Genomic DNA, 17881 nt, shown 5'->3' on the forward strand with positions numbered 1-17881 from the left:
GTAGAGGAGTAAAAATGAAGAGATTATGCAGATAAGGTAGAGCAGGAGTTAGCAAATGACATCTGCAGGCCAAATTCAGCTGTCATCTGTTTTTGTAAATAAAGTTTTCTTGGAACACAGCCACACACGTTTGTTTACATATTGTCTCTGACAGTTTTTGTGCTACATAGAAAGAGTTGAGTAGTTGCAACAGAGACCATCTGGCCCACAGCCTAAAATGTTTACAATCTAGCCCTTTATAGAAAGTTTGCCAGCCCATGAGGAAGGGATTGTAAGACTGAAAAGGAAAAGGACAGTGTACCCAAAGATGATGATATCAGCAAAAGAAGTACTTGGAACTTTTCAAAAGGCTATCATCATAGCATTGAGCTCCCCATACTATTCTTTGTTGTAACTCCATTTATCACTAACAAAATGCTTTTGCTTTGTTTCTCTGGTTGCAATAATGAGCTTAGAAGGGAATTGAGCCCATGACCTTCCTACTGCTGTCCTCCATTCCACTTATCTAAAGGGCTCAGAATACAATCAGAAAAAGCAACAAACCAAAATGGATTAATGCTTCATGTTGTACATGAGGATTGTACAGAGAGGATACATACCAGAAGTTCTTCAAAATATTTTTTAATATCATAGAATCTTAATTCATTGGTACAAAAAAGACTCGACACCTATTTGGTATTCAGTTTTGAAATCTCAGAGCAGAGTGGTAGAAAGAACCTGTTACTTATCTGTCTTTATTTCCTGAAAACCAAGTTTATCTACAAAGATAGCTTTTGTTTTTCTTAATTGGGCTGGATATCTTCCTTTTGCCTATCTAGATCTACACTGTACCCTTCTCCACCCTACTCTTTGTCTTGAGATGCTGACCTGTATGGACTTTATCTGTTGGTTCTCTCTAGTTTCCTAGTGAGTTCCTAGCTAATGGGAGGAGGGGTCCTGGCAAGAGAGAGGAGAGAGAGAAGTGAGATCAGCATATTTATTTTCCCTGCTTCCTCCCTGGAGCTTTCCTGTCTCAACCTGAGGTCACTGCTCCTCTCAAGTTAACCCTTTGTGACCCTGTTCTTCCAGGTTCTGGTACCACCCCTCATCCCTTTGGGTCTAAAGGTGGTAGCACCTAGAAGCCCCAGAGTACTGCCTATACTATCTAAGGTTTCCCTACACTCTGCCCATACTTCCTATAGTAAACCCTCCTTGAATTAAATTCTAATTGGAATTTCCATCTTTTTCCTGCTGAGACCCTGAGTGTTATAAGAGCATAGAAGAAAGAGAGAAAGAAAAGAAAGGATGAAAGGATTAGTAATAGATGTTTCTGTATTTCCCAAACCTATTAACTTTACTGATTTTGACTGCTTATTCACTTGCATTTATTTCTCTCCAGAGCTTGAGTCAAATTAGTCTTCTTTCATTAGTTGTTAGTCTTATTTCATTAATTAGCTTTTAAAATCTTAGGCAGTTTAGAAGACCTATAATAAATACCTTTGGGGTTTTTTTTTGGTCAATTTGCTTTGTTTTCAGATTCCTCCTGAAGATACAGCATCTACCCGATCTTCATTCACTGTCCAGGACCTTAAACCTTTTACAGAGTATGTGTTTAGGATTCGTTGTATGAAGGAAGATGGTAAAGGGTTTTGGAGTGACTGGAGTGAAGAAGCGAGTGGGATCACATATGAAGATAGTAAGTAAATAAGTATATGAAGAAAAAAGCATTGGAATTCTGACTATAAATTATGTCTGGTTTTAATAATACAGATCTCATTGCTTCTTATTTTGTGATCATTTTATTCAAACTGATATTTTACACTTCTTAAAGGATATCAAGTATAAAATCTAATATGCATTATTGATAGTACAAATCTTTTTGATACCTAATTAAAGAAAATTATGGAATAGTGTCTTAGATACCACGAGAAAACCATTAACGGTTTGTAAATCCAGAACATTTTATTAAAGGAGAGTAGTCCAGAAATATCTCTAACTAGAGAATCATATCCTGAATCATTAAAATCACCATCTAGCAAAATGTGTTTTAGACCCTCACTATCAAAAAGATATTTGTACTATTGTTTTTATTTATTTTTTCTTTTTTATCAGTACTTAATAAGCCTCTGGAAAAGCATCCTGGCATTTTGGTTGGTTGATTTATTTTCATTTTCCCTTTTTTTCTCATGATAATACAGTGTATATTATTATAGAATCCAAAAGGCATAAAAAGATACACAATGTAAAATCAAATTCCTTCCCCAAAGCAGCTAATGTTAATAATTTCTTCTGTAGCCATCAAGAAATAATCCTATGGCATAGTATTTTTTTTTGTTTTTTGGGGGTTTTTTTGGAACATTTTCCTATCATGGTCACCCTCTTTAGGTGTCAGTGGCAGCAGCCATGGCTTTAAAACCTTCCCTACCACCTGTATCCCTTCACTTCCATGGAGCTCTTCCAGAGGTTTCATGAGAGTTACATGAATTGAGAATGTCAAAGGCAGAAAAGTAAAGTACCCCTTCTCCACCAAGAATTTTCTCTCATTTTGATAAATGCCAGGAAAGAAAGTAATCCTACTATTGCTTGTTTGGGAATCCTCGATCAGATCCCTTTGTCTTGGTCAGGAATTCTTTTCTTTTTTTTTAAATTAATTAATTAATTAATTTATTTTGGGCTGTGTTGGGTCTTCATTTCTGTGCGAGGGCTTTCTCTAGTTGTGGCAAGCGGGGGCCACTCTTCATCGCAGTGCACGGGCCTCTCAGTGTCGCGGCCTCTTTTGTTGCGGAACACAGGCTCTGGACTCGCAGGCTCAGTAATTGTGGTTCACGGGCCCAGCTGCCCCGCGGCATGTGGGATCTTCCCAGACCAGGGATCAAACCCATGTCCCCTGCATTAGCAGGCAGATTCTCAACCACTGCACCACCAGGGAAGCCGCAGTCAGGAATTCTTAAGCTGATATTCTTGGGGCCTTTAAAAGTACTTGGGTCAGTTTGGGGGAGTTCTTGAACTACTTCAAAATGTTGGCAAAATATTGTGGTTAGTACTTGTGTGAATTTTCTGGAGCGATGGTACATAACCTTGTCAAATCAAAGAGATATTTGGTGTCCAAAAAGTTATGAACCATTGGATTATGCTTTTCTTCAAATTAGTGAAAGAAGCTCCTAGGTCCTCTTTATGTTAGGAACCATTTCCAGCCCATAAAATTTCCTTTATAACTTAATGTTCTTTATTCTTTTGGGGCTCTGCACTGTACTCATGTATATATCTATTTGAACTCCCTGTACCAGCAGCTTTTTCCCCAGCCTTCCTGGTCTGCCTTTCCTCTTTTCTCTGTTTTGTCACCTGTAGTTATCTCTTCATGATCAGCACATCACGGCTTAGATTTTATTCAGATCCTTTTTTATTCTGTTGAATACCATATTTTGCAATTATATTTATAAAAATTTTGAATTTTTAAAACCTAATTATCAGCATTTGATGTTTTGTAAAGTGCTTTTTCACATGGTTGGTGATTATTACAACAATCCTGTGAATTCATTTTTATAATATCCCATTACATTGACTCATCCCAACATAAGGTAGTAAACTTATACTACATTTAACTCCATTTATTTTAATTTGTCTTCTGTTCTTAAATGTATGCATTTAGGGGTTTTAAGCATGTATTTAAATATGATTTTTCAGTTTGATTTTTAGCAATAAGAAATAGTGATACATCTTTGGTTATTGCTTAGGATATATTTGTACCTTTAAAATTTTAAGATTACAAAAGAGTTTCAATGTACTCTAAATCATCAAGCTATCACCCTGACTAAAGGAAGACCCAGGCATATCATGCTGGGATGGGAAAAGGCTGGTATAAAGAAAGAGTTAGAGACACCATATGATTGGAGGGCAAGAATATTAAAAACAAAGTAAGAGAATAATTTCTAGGACTTTATTTTACTGTTATAATAAAAAGTTTATGTCATTTCTTTAGGACCATCCAAGGCACCAAGCTTCTGGTATAAGATAGAGCCATCTCATACTCATGGCTGTAGATCTGTACAACTCATATGGAAGGTAAAAAAAAATTGCCTATTTATATTCTTCTATTTCATATAATATATTTTATATGGTGTTATGAGTGGAGCTTAATTTTTGATATCTATTTGATAACTATAATAAATAGAAACACAAAGCTTTATATATACTATTAAAAAGTCAGGTTCCTAAACTACAGGTGATACCTCATATATATTTCAGTGTAGTTCCGTGAAAGTTATGTGAGAAGAGGGGCCTTGTTGTTGTTTTTTTATAAATTTATTTATTTATTTTTGGTTGCGTTGGGTCTTTGTTGCTGTGCACAGGCTTTTCTCTAGTTGTGGTGAGCAGGGGCTGCTCTTTGTTGTGGTGCGTGGGCTTTTCATTGCGGTGGCTTCTCTTGTTGCAGGACACAGGCTCCAGGTGCGCGGGCTTCAGTAGTTGTGGCACGTGGGCTCAGTAGTTGTAGCTCATGGGCTTAGTTGCTCCGCAACATGTGGGATCTTTCCTGGATAAGGGCTCGAACCCGTGTCCCCTGCATTGGCAGGCGGATTCTTAACCACTGCACCACCAGGGAAGTCCTAGCGGCCTTGATTTTACCAAACTTTTCTCAGTGCCTCATAGAAAATAATTAATCAATGTTTTGGGTAATCAAAGTGTATGCTGGTAATAGGAAATAAAGTTGTTGTGCACTCCATAAATGTTCATGAGTGGATCATACTAAAGTAAGGTAGAAAGAAAAATACTCAAGACATAAAATAATTTAGGCCAACATAGCCACAGTGCAGAATTGTGTAGAGAACAAAAGGCTAAGAGAATGGTGCTTTCCCTCGTAGTTGACGTCATGCTTTTTTTTTTTTTTTTTGCGTTATGCGGGCCTCTCACTGTTGTGGCCTCTCCTGTTGCGGAGCACAGGCTCCGCAGCCATGGCTCAGGGGCCCAGCCGCTCTGCGGCACGTGGGATCCTCCCGGACCGGGGCACGAACCTGCGTCCCCTGCATCGGCAGGCGGACTCCCAACCACTGCGCCACCAGGGAACCCCCGTCATGCTTTTTGAAGTCAGTCTTCATTCAGTGTATAGTAGTTTTACTTCAGTAGTGAGTTCAAAGTAAGGTTGCCAGTCCCTTCCAATTAAATATTTAGAGATTTGACATAATAGCAGAATTTGTGAACATGAAGAAAAACTGATTAACTTTATTCAAGATTTATGAAACACATTTTTAAAATAAATTATTTTATTACAGACATTGCCTCCTTTTGAAGCCAATGGAAAAATCTTGGATTATGAAGTGACTCTCACAAGATGGAAATCACGTTTACAAAAGTACACAGTTAACGACACAAAACTGACAGTAAACCTCACAAATGATCGCTACATAGCAACTCTGACAGCAAGAAATCTGGTTGGCAAATCAGATGCATCTGTTTTAACTATCCCTGCCTGGGGCTTTCAAGGTTTGTGTCCCTTAGATGGAGCCTGACTTATGAATGGGAAAGGGTAGTTAGGTATGGACAGGGCTCCTGTAAAAAAATTGTAAAGTATTCTAAGACTGTCTCTTCAGCATCAACAGTGATCATATTTTTAGAAGTCAGTCAGCAGCCAAACCTGGTCGATCATTTTGTGGCTCACTTAAACTTTGCAGTGAGCTACTTAATTCATTTAAGCATTTTCTGATTATCTTTTTTAAAATATATTTTTAATGTTTTAGGAACTTTATATGTATATGACTTAAATATATTGTTTTTCTATAGCTTTATCTGTAGCTTTCAAAGAAAAAAACATTACAACTTACGTACACAAAACACTTGAAGAACTTTGGGAAAGGAAGAATTTAAGTTCCAAAATAAATCGACTATTTACTTTACATGTAAATTATAATAAAGTGCTTTTATTCATGTAAATACATGTTAATATTATATGCTACAAAAACGTGATAGCAAGATCACATGGTTATGGAAAAGAATGTAAAATATTGGAATATCAAATTTTTAAATGTTCATTTATCATATCAGTATTCAAACTTTGTTTTAAAGCTACTCACCCCATAACGGATCTTAAAGCATTTCCCAAAGACAATGTGCTTTGGGTAGAATGGACTGCTCCAGATGAATCTGTAAACAGATATATACTTGAGTGGTGTGTGTTATCAGATAAATCGCCCTGTATCCCAGACTGGCAACAAGAAGATGGTACTGTACATCGCACCTATTTAAGAGGTATACCTGGCTACAAACATTTAAGTTGCTGTCCTTTTTCTAGCTCTTCAGACAAATTTTTCTTTCACATATTCTTTTCTGCTTTGTGGTCCATTGAAAAGATACCCAGTTTATCATAGTTGCTAGTTACGTCTTGTGTACTAGATTTGTGACTTTCAGCAAGCCACACTTAACCTCTCTAAACTGCAGCCTGTTTATGGACTAAGTGGGGTTAATACTATCTTCTTGTAATATTCCACTGTTGTTTTGATCATCAAAGGAATGTTCACAAAACTAAAGTAAGATAAATACAAGATAATTCAACCTCTGTTGCTAATAGTATCTCTGTACCTTATTAAATTCCCTCATCCTTTAATGAGAAAATATTTTCCCTGAGCATCTAGATGGCTTATTAACTTCTTATAGCTGTTGAAGAAGCGAAGCAGAACTAGAACTTAGATTTCCTTGTCTTTTAAACTGCAAGTACTAATGAAGGACAGAAAGTAATGTATTATAGAGCTCCAAAATGGGTTGCTCTCATTTTGTAAGATTCTACTTATCAAGTGATACAACAACTTTAAAGAGAAAACAAAGCATTCAGTTTGTATGTGTGTAAAGAAGGAAAACCATTAGAATACAGCTTCAAATAATATGATTAATCAGAGAAAACATGTTAACAAAGATATACCATATATCTTTATATATAGCCATAAACTTAATGAGCTTTATTCATAATATAGGCTGTTTGGCCCTCATTAACCTATTATTTAATATATAGTTTTACTAATCCTGGTTGTCTAGTTTATCAACCTTATCCAAATAAAAGCAAGGTGGAGCTAGAGAGGAGATAGATTGATAATAACTGGACAATAGGAACTTGTACTATAGCATAGCATAGGCTCTGGAGACCTTCAGGTTTTGCAGGTATCCCCACATAGCTCAGTAGGCCTGATAAAACATCACTGTATTACAGCAGAATATAAAAATACTGTCTTCTTGATAGTATTGAATCATCAAGAAAATTACTCTTTAAGAAATCGAAAAAGCGTATGTCACTTCATGCATAATAGTTAAGGAAATGTAATTCTTATTGAAAGTATAAACTTTAGTATAACAAAAAGAAACTTTTTGCTGTTGCGTGCTGAAGGGATAGATAGATTGCTTTGTTAATCTGGAGAGATTATAAATAAAGGAAACGTTTAAGATAATTTTTTCTTTTAAAATTATGTTACTTTCTGGGAGAAGTAACACTAATTCTTTTTTTCCCAGTCACCTGACAAACCACAGCCATTAGCGCTTTCCCTAGCTCTGATTAGTGACATCTTGCACTTAGGCAGTTCTCAGAGAAGTAGGTAAAATGTACAAAAATTGCCAAACTCTAAGGAAGACCCAGGATAATTTGAGATCAGTGTTTTATAAATCCTGAATATAAATGCAATCATTACTTTTATTGACAGTATAAATATTTTTTATTCACTGTATTGGCAATAAAAGTAACCTTTTATTTTCAAACAGTTTTATTCTGTTAAGCTTGAATCCAGTAAACAAAAGGCAATGCTTACTTTAAAAGTTGCAGTTTTAAAAAAAGGAAAGTTCAGTGGTAATAATTTCATAATGTATGCAAACGTCAAATCATTATTTAGTATACCTGAAATATGTTGTTCATCAACTATATTTCAATTTTTAAAAATGAATAAAAATAAAAGAAAGTTCAGTGGTCATGAAATTATAATGTAAAAGTAAGTAATGGAATTAATTAGGTTTTTTTCACTATAGGGAAAAAAATGCTTAATCCACTATTCTTACTTTAGGAAACCTAGCAGAGAGCAAATGTTATTTGATAACAGTCACTCCAGTGTATGCTGATGGACCAGGACTCCCCGAGTCTATAAAGGCATACCTTAAACAAGCTCGTAAGTCCAGACCTATTTTCTTTGAAAAATGTTGTTTTTTAACTAACAAAGACATTTTATCCCTTTTAAATAAGGATATGTCTTACTATGTTCAAATAATTTCATGATAATGAAATTTTACGAAGTCTTAATGATTTACTAAATTCTAATGATTTTCATTTGGTAAATACCCTATTCTGTTTCAGCACCTTCCAAAGGACCTACTGTCCGGACAAAAAAAGTGGGGAAAAATGAAGCTGTCTTAGAGTGGGACCAACTTCCTGTTGATGTTCAGAATGGATTTATCAGAAATTATACTATATTTTATAGAACCATCATTGGAAATGAAACTGGTAATAAAACTATATCAGCTATTAAGAATCAGGTGTTTTTTCTTAAGCTTTTAAATACTAATTTGTCTCACCTTCTTGTGTTATACATCTTAGTATAGCATATTATCCTCAGAAAAGAGATACCTGAGAATATGCTTTATGGTTGCTTTCATGGTCCTATTAAAGAAACATTGTTTTCTAGTAAAATATGTTTTAAGACACTCACAATGTCAAATATAGGCCAAACCAAGCAAGAGTAGTTGAATAAAGCACACTTATTGATTTCTTCCAGCTGTGAATGTGGATTCTTCACACACAGAATATACGCTGTCCTCTTTGACTAGTGACACTTTGTATATGGTACGAATGGCAGCATATACAGATGAAGGTGGAAAGGATGGTCCAGAATTCACTTTTACTACACCAAAGTTTGGTAAGAAATAATGATGTTTGATCTTTCTTCTTTTCTTTTTTCTTTTTAAAATTTAATCAGACTAAAAATGGGCTTAGTTTATATGCTAAAATTTTGTTTAAAGTGCATCTTTGGATTCATATAAATGAAGTGTTCATAAATTATGATTTTTATATTGTTGTTTATCTGGTTTTGGTTATTTCTTTACAGAAAATTTTTTCCTTACTTTTTTGTTGTTTCTTTAATTGTCTCTGACTGATTTCACTTGTACTCTGTAAATCCCAAAAGAATCGTGTATCTTTCTAAATGAGTTTACTTTTTCACTGGCAAAACTTGGATGTGGTCTCTTTCTTCACTTGTTCTTCCTCTTACGGGCAGGTTGCTGTAAAGACTAGTCCACCCTTGAAGTCTCATTTCCATACCTCCAGCTCAGTCTTTAACCTGCTCAAACCAGGCTTCCAACCCACCACTCCACTGAAACCTCTCTAGTGTCACTCACAGAAGACCCCTTACTTGTCCTATCCAATGCATGCTTTTTAGTCATCTTTTTTTTCCTACGCTTCCCAGCATTTGACCCTGTTGGCCTGTTCATCCTTGAAACTGTCTCTTCCCTTCGTTTGTTTTTCTAACAGCACTCTCCTGAGTCTTCTCCCTGTCTGGTAATTTCTTCTTGGTCTCTTTTAAATGCTCTGTATTCTCCAGAGCACTGTTCTTGGCACTGTTTTCTGATTTGCCTATTCAAATTCCCTGCCTATGACTTCAGCCATCCTCTCTTCCCTTCTCAAATACATTTTTCCTTCTTTGTTCCATGCCACAACCCTTTGCCAAAGCCAGAAATTTAGGTGCAATTGTAGTAAGTTTCTTCATATCTTTTTCACTTACATAAACCAAGTATCAGGTCCAGTAGATCATGCCTTCTAATTACTGCTTGTGCATGTGCTTTCATAATCTCTTTCTTTGACCCTAAACTTCTTGTCATTTTCCCCACCTTTTTGTCTTTTCCCAGTATGTGGCCCTATACCTTTTCTTGTTTTGGCTATTCCTGTAGCCTCCCTAAAGCAGACTTAAACTGCATTCTTTCCTGTATCTACTACATTTTGAATCATTATAGAAATTACCTTATTTTATTGTAATTGTATTTGTAACACCCACACCCAAGCACCAAGATCTGTGAGTGATAAATAATAAGCTGTTTATCATATAAATAAATAAATCATTCAACCATATTCCTCATTGGTTGAATGATTGCTGAGAGAGCAAATAAGTAGATAAGTGACTACATAAGATGGATATTAAAAGATCCTGAGCTTTGCTGTGATGGCCAATAATAAATATAGGCTATGGGATAAGATTTGTGGTGACATGTTTTGTAGAATATATATGTAACAAATACAGGTTTCCCCCACCATCCAAAAGTAGAGCATTCCTATGAAACCTTTCATAAGCCAAAGTGGTATAGAGCAAAGAGTATTCCCCACTTTTGGAAAGTTCACATTATGCCACTTCACTTTCACAAAAGACCTATGTTAGTACGCTAACAAGCTTTTTTCATAAATTTATTTCTGTTAGCAAAAACAGACATTAATGTAATTTATGAAAAAAGCTTGTACTATACTGATGTAGGTCTTTCCTGAAAGTGAAGTGGCATAATGTGAACTTTCCAAAAGTGGGGGGATACCTGTAATATTTGAAATAAAACTTTGTGCCATGATCTTTAAAAAATAGTAATAATAAACTTTAAAAATATTATCCTGATTATAAAAATAGTGTTCATTATAAGGAATTTAGACTATACAGTAAAATACAAAGAGGAAGAAAAATCACTCCTGATCCCTCATCCAAAATAATCTCAACATATTTATATATCCTTCTAGTCTTTTCTGTGCATACATTTTTTTCCAAAAACGAAATCATACTTATTACTTCATCATCTGCTTTTTCCTCTGGCCTATCTATTGTTGTATGGATTCATTATGGCTACTTCACATGGCATGGAATTTGCTCCCAAGGACCATATAGCTTAGTTGAAGAAATATGGTACAAGTAAACAAAACAGAGAGACATTTGAGCCATGTAGATAGTAAATAGAGCAGAAATTTAAAGATATCTGAAGTGGGGAGTTTTACCTTTGAAGATTTTGTGGGGAAGACAATACTTGAGCCTTGAAGTTAAGATGTGGACAGATAGGAAGAAGAAGGCATCTTAGTTCAGCATGAGCAAAGGCCCAAGGCATGAAAACATAGTAAGCAGAAGTTCAGCACCAATAAAGGAGAGGATCTTCCTGAATTTGATTTGGCATATGTATGAGAACCTTAGCATTCAGGAATTAATATTTTCCAACCTATAGTTTATTCCTGAGACTTTATCTGATTTCTTGGTTCCTATCATGCTTTGTAGGAGGTAAAGTTACTTACAAAGGGATGCGTGTGGTGGAAAGATAAGACTAAGTGAATACTGTATTACTGTAGTACTACTTTCATACTACTTTTTCCTCTAAAAGACTAGTTACAGGGGGCTGGAGGAGTTAACCAGAAACAACCATAGGTAAATCATTAAAAAAATCTCTAGGGCTTCCCTGGTGGCGCAGTGGTTGGGAGTCCGCCTGCCGATGCAGGGGACACGGGTTTGCGCCCCGGTCCGGGAAGATCCCACATGCCGCGGAGCGGCTGGGCCCGTGAGCCATGGCCGCTGAGCCTGCGCGTCCGGAGCCTGTGCTCCGCAACGGGAGAGGCCCGCATACCGCAAAAAAAAAAAAAAAAAAAAATCTCTAATATAAATTGTCCCAATTAGTGATTCATTTGATTAATAAGTCCTCTTTTATTTTTTTATACATCTTTATTGCAGTATAATTGCTTCACAATACTGTGTTAGTTTCTGTTGCACAACAAAACGAATCAGCCACATGCATATACTTGTCCCCATATCCCCTCCCTCTTGAGCCTCCCTCCCCTCCTCCCTATCCCACCCCTCTAGGTCATTGCAGAGCACTGAGCTGATCTCCCTGTGCTATGCGGCTGCTTCCCACCAGCCAACTATTTTACGTTCAGTAGTGTATATATGTCGATGCTACTCTCACTTCACCCCAGCTTCGCCCTCCCACCCCATGTCCTCAAATCCACTTTCTATGTCTACCTCTTTATTCCTGCTGTGCAACTAGGTTTATCAGTACCATTTTTTTTTTAAGATTCCATATATATGCATTGGCATACAGTATTTGTTTTTCTCTTTCTGACTTATTTCACTCTGTATGACAGCCTCTAGGTCCATCCACCTCACTACAAATAACTCAGTTTCATTTCTTTTTATGGCTGAGTAATATTCCATTGTATATATGTGCCACATCTTCTTTATCCATTCATCTGTCAGTGGACATTTAGGTTGGTTCCATGTCCTGGCTATTGTAAATAGTGCTGCAGTGAACATTGTGGTACATGTCTCTTTTTCAATTACAGTTTTCTCAGGGTATATGTCCAGTAGTGGGATTGCTGGGTCATATGGTAGTTCTATTTTTAGTTTTTTAAGGAACCCCCATACTGTTTTCCATATTGGTTGTATCAATTTACATTCCCACCAACAGTTCAGGAGGGTTCCCTTTTCACCACACCCTGTCCAGCATTTACTGTTTCTAGATTTTTGATAATGGCCATTCTGACCGGCGTGAGGTGACCCCTTATTGTATTTTTGATTGCAGATAGGGATTCATGTGGTATTTAGGAATCTCAGGCTTGCTGCGTTTTAGATATTATTCCTACTTCTGCCACTCCTTGTGCCTGTTAAGATTCTCCTAAAATTCTTAGCCCTATGTTAGATTTATCATCTTTTTGAAAATAGTAAATAACTATTAAAAATTTTGCCTGAATTTCACATTTTTATTCCTTATAGAAGATTACATTTATAGTGCAATTATTGAGATTGTTTAAAGCTTTTCCAGGGACTTCCCTGGTGGCGCAGTGGTTAAGAATCCACCTGCCAATGCAGGGGACACAGGTTCGATCCCTGGTCCAGGAAGATCCCACATGCCGCGGAGCAGCGAAGCCCGTGCGCCACAACTACTGAGCCTGCGCTCTAGAGCCCGTGTGCCACAACTACTGAAGCCCGCATGCCTAGAGCCCGTGCTCTGCAACAGGAGAAGGCACCACAATGAGAAGCCTGCGCACCACAACAAAGAGCAGCCCCCGCTCACAGCAGCTAGAGAAAGCCAGCACGCAACAACAAAGACCCATCGCAGCCAAAAATTAATTAATTTTAAAAAAGAAAAAACTTTTCCAATTCTACCCATTAGTTCTAGAATTCAGAGATAAGCTTTTGCTAAGATTCTGCTGAGTGCAGACCGAAATAAAATAAATAGGTTTGAAAGCTCTTACCAGGTAGATAGATTATCTATCCAATAAACTGAACTAATCAATTTATTCCCCCAGCCAACATATATTTTATGCATACTATGTGGTCAGGTTACTGTGTAAGGTGTAAGTAGCTAGGATATGATTTACCAAGGGGGAAGGGAGGGGGGAGAGAAACACCTTTAAGTTTGAAAAGGTTGTAAAAAAATATTAGGATGGCATTTCATCTTTTCAACAGTAATCTGGTTGGGAAGTTGCATAATTTCTCTTTAGCATATGTGTCAACAGTTATTTTCTTTCTTTCCCCTTTCTTTTTCTTTAGCTCAAGGAGAAATTGAAGCTATTGTTGTACCTGTTTGCTTAGCATTCCTATTGACAACCCTTTTGGGAGTATTATTCTGCTTTAATAAGCGAGACCTGTAAGTACCCATATTCATAATTTTGCCTTTTCCCCCACTTTTATTGATCTATAATTTACATGCAGTGAAATTCATCCATCTTAAGTGTACAGTTTAATGAATTTTTGTAACTGTATATAGATGTATAACTACCACCACACTCAAGATAGAGAACATTTCCATCACTCTAAAAAGTTTCTTCATTCTGCTTTGTACTGTGTCCTCTCCCTCAGCCCCTGGCCGCAGCAATCACTGATCTACTTTCTCTGGTTGCAGTTTTACCTTTTCTGGGATTTCACATATATGGAATCAAACAACATGTAATTTTTTGTGTTTGATGTCTTTCACTTGACATATTTTTGAGATTCATCCATGTTGCATAAATTAGTATTTTTCTTTTTATTGCTGAATAGTATTCTATAGTATAGAGATATCAAAATTTGTTTACCTGTACACCTATTATGAAAGTTTAGGTTGTTTCTTTGATTTTTGGCTGTGATGAATAGCTAAAATATGTATGTGTTGTTATGAACATTCACATACAGATCTTTGTGTGACGATATATTATCATTTATCTTGAGTAAATACTTAGTAGTGAGATTGCTGGGTCATACAGTAAGTGCATATTTAACTTTATAAGAAGCTGTCAAACTGTTTTCCAAAGTGTTTGTACCATCTTGTATTCCCAAGAGCAATGTGAGCGTTCCATTTGTTCCATATCATCCTCAATTCTTGGTACTGACAAGGTTTTTAATTTTAGCTATTCTTTCTCATGGGTTTGTAGTGCTATCTCATTGTGGTTGTAACTTCTGTTTCCATGATAACTAGTAATAGATCTTTTCATGTGCTACCTATACATCTTCTTTTGTGGTGTGTCTTTTGAAATCTTTTGCCCATTTTTAAATTGGGTGATTTGTCTTGTAAATATTGAGGTTTAAGAGTTCTTTATATATCTGGTTACAAACTTTTTGTCAAATATATGTTTTGCAAATTCTGAACTGTGGCTTGCCTTTTTATTCTCTTAACTGTGACTTTAGAAAAGCAAAAGTTTAATTTTGATCAAGTCCATTTTATCAGGGTTTTTTTTTTTAATGGTTCTTGCTTTTTATGTCCTGTTTAAGAAATCTTTGCCTAACCCAGTGTCACAAATATGTTCTCCTATATTTTCCTCTAGAAGTTTAATCATTTTAGCTCTGTGCTGTGATCTATTTAGAATAAATTTTTGTGCATGTTGTGAAGTCAGGGTCAAAGTTTTTTTCCATAGATATCTAGTCATTCCCAGCATCATTTATTGAAAAGGCTATCTTTTCCTATTGAATTATCTTGCCAAAATCAATTATCCATATAAGTCTGGATCTGTTTGTGGACTCTCAATCCTGTTCCATTGTTCTATATGTCTATTCATCCTGATAACACGTGGTCTTGATTTATTATAGCTCTATAGTAAGTTTTGAGACCAGGTGGTAGAATTCCTCCAATATTTTTTTCAAAATTATTTTTGCTAGGTTCTTTGCCTTTTCATATAAATTTTAATATCAGCTTATAAATTTCCTTTAAAAATCTGTTAGAATTTTTATTGGAATTTTATTGAATCTGTCCATCAGTTTAGGGTAAAAGGCAATCTGAACATGAGTTCACATGTTCATGAGTCAAATAAATCTTTCAGTACGTGAATGTGGTATATCTCTACACTTATCTTGGTTCCTTTTGCAATGTTTTGTAGTTTTCAGGCCTTGCACATCTTATGTTAAATTTATTCCTTCCTAAGTGTTTTTTTTCCTATGTGCTATTATAAATAGAATTTCAAATTTTTTACTTTCTAATTGTTCATTGCTAGTATATTGAAAAGTGCAATTGATCTTGTAAATATATTGGTCTTGTATACTGAGATCTTCATAAATTAATTTAGTCACTTTTTGGATTTTCAACATGCACAGTCATGCTGCCTGCAAGTAAAGATTCCAGTCTTTATACTTTTAGTTCTTTTCATCATTGTACTGGCTAAGACCTTCAGTACTATGTTGAATAGAAGTAAGAGCCAACATCTTTCCATTATTCCCAATCTTAGGTGAAAAAACGTTCAGTCTACACCATTGCATGTTATATTAGCTGTAAGTTGAGGAAGTTCTTATATTTATGTTTTGCTAAGAGTTTTTGTCATGAATGGATATTGAATTTTGTCAAATGCTTTTTCTGCATCTGTTGAGATGAGCTTATGATTTTTCTCCTTTCATAAATATGAATTTTATTCATTGATTTTCAGGTGTTATACCTTGCATCCCTTGGATTTTGCTAGATTCGGTGTGTTAATTTTTGCATTTTTATGTTCATGAGTGATAATTGGTTTGTCCTTTTTGTGGTGTCATTGTGTAGTTTTAGACTCAGGGTAATACTAATTATCTCATAAAATGAATGGCCTCAGGACATATTACCTCTATTTTCTGGGAGAGTGTGTAGGGTTGGTATTATTTCCTCTTTAAATGTTTGATAGAATTCACAAATGAAGCCATCTGGGCCTGCTGTTTTCTTTGTGGGGAGGTTTTTAATTAAAAATTGAATTTCTTACAAGTATAGGGCTATTGAAGTTTTCTTTTTCAATCTGTTTTGGTAATTGGTGTCTTACAAGGGATTCATCCATTTTTTCTTTTTGGTTGGTCAGTTCATTTAGGTTGTTAACGTTATTGCTTTTTATATTATGTCCAGATTTCATAGTTGTTCCTGCAGGACAGTCTGTTAGGATCTTATTACTCATCTTTATTTGAACTTATTCTCAAGATGACTCATTTCCTGTGTACCTGTGTACACTATGGACCTCTAATGTTGGGCTAGGGACTGTATTAAGGTAAACATATTTAAATAGATTTTTTATGATGGGGGATATCCTGAATTTATTGTTAGCCTTTTCTTCCTTGTGAAAAATCAAATTTATCTTGTACCAATGTGAAAATTGAACATTTTTGGGGTTTTGTTTTGGGGAGAGAAGGTATACCACAATTTTTTGTGACCCTGGCTAAAGTTTTTAAGTGTTATTGTTGTTGTTTGTTTGTTTTAATTTATTTATTTTATTTATTTTTGGCTGCATTGGGTCTTCGTTCCTGCGCACAGGCTTTCTCTAGTTGCGAGCAGGGGCTACTCTTCGTTGCAATGCATGGACTTCTCATTGTGGTGGCTTCTCTTGTTGTGGAGCATGGGCTCTAGGCGCACAGACTTCAGTCGTTGTGGCACACGGGCTCAGTAGTTGTGGCTCGTGGGCTCTAGAGCACAGGCTCGGTGGTTGTGGCACACCGACTTAGTTGTTCCACAGCATGTGGGATCTTCTCAGACCAGGGCTCGAACCCGTGTCCCCTGCATTGGCAGGCAGATTCATAACCGCTGCACCACCAGGGAAGCCCTTTAAGTGGTTTTTATTGCAGGATTTAATTTCAGAGATTTTTAAAAATTGAATACTGATTACCAGCTTTAGTCTTATAAACAAACAGTTTTTCTTTAAGGATAAAGATCCTTATGCATTTTCAACAGTATTTCTTTTTCTATTGGTTACAAGAAAAATAATGTTTTTGTTAGCTTTGGGATACAGTAGGTATTTTTTGTTTATTTAATTGGTTTGATTCTTAAGATTCTTGGATAATAATGTTTAGAAATAGGGACTATTCATTGTTTATTACATGTGGGTCTACATATGCGATATTTCTTTTCTCTCCAGAATTAAAAAACACATCTGGCCTAATGTTCCAGATCCTTCAAAGAGTCATATTGCCCAGTGGTCACCTCACACACCTCCAAGGGTAAGATAAAATATTTCTGACTTACTTGTAATACACAAGCATATTAGGATATATTGTAGAGTTCAAGCAAAAGATAATCAGACTGAATCGAAAAGTAGATGAAAATAGTACATAAATGAGAATTTTAGTCAAAATTTAAAATACTACTTATGTATTCTAGGAGTTTATTATCACCATAGCATATTTGTCCTTATATTCCCAATTCTATTTAGTATACATTAAAAATATTTGATTGAACTTGTAAGTTGAAAACCTATGTTTTAATGCTGCTGTGTGATAACTCTGTTGTAAGGCAAGCATTTTAGATTATATATTAAAATAAAATTTTAAATCTACCATTTTAACATGATTAAATGGCTTCTGGAAACCTACAGTAAATTCCTTGAACGTCCCTAAAGGGGGAATGATTTGTACTTATTATCTTCTGACAGTCCTTTAATTTTAGATTAGCAGATTGACATGTATATCCTATGAAACTTCAGTCATTTGAGTTTGATTTAATGTTTTCCTCATTTTTCTATCCA

General features: G+C 35.7%; 1 protein-coding gene across 1 annotated transcript in view; it reads left to right on the forward strand.

Moving 5' to 3' along the window:
- IL6ST (interleukin 6 cytokine family signal transducer) overlaps positions 1-17881 on the forward strand; it is a 49795-nt gene that overhangs the window by 26366 nt on the left and 5548 nt on the right. The window contains exons 7-15 of the mRNA XM_060009476.1: positions 1516-1675; positions 3959-4041; positions 5247-5457; positions 6037-6219; positions 8010-8111; positions 8297-8443; positions 8715-8855; positions 13497-13593; positions 17276-17357. Coding sequence (XP_059865459.1) covers positions 1516-1675; positions 3959-4041; positions 5247-5457; positions 6037-6219; positions 8010-8111; positions 8297-8443; positions 8715-8855; positions 13497-13593; positions 17276-17357 — 1206 coding nt within the window. The remainder of the gene's footprint in view (positions 1-1515; positions 1676-3958; positions 4042-5246; positions 5458-6036; positions 6220-8009; positions 8112-8296; positions 8444-8714; positions 8856-13496; positions 13594-17275; positions 17358-17881) is intronic.

This window comes from Delphinus delphis, chromosome 3 (assembly GCF_949987515.2).
Source record: "Delphinus delphis chromosome 3, mDelDel1.2, whole genome shotgun sequence".
Classification (NCBI taxonomy): Eukaryota; Metazoa; Chordata; class Mammalia; order Artiodactyla; family Delphinidae; genus Delphinus; species Delphinus delphis.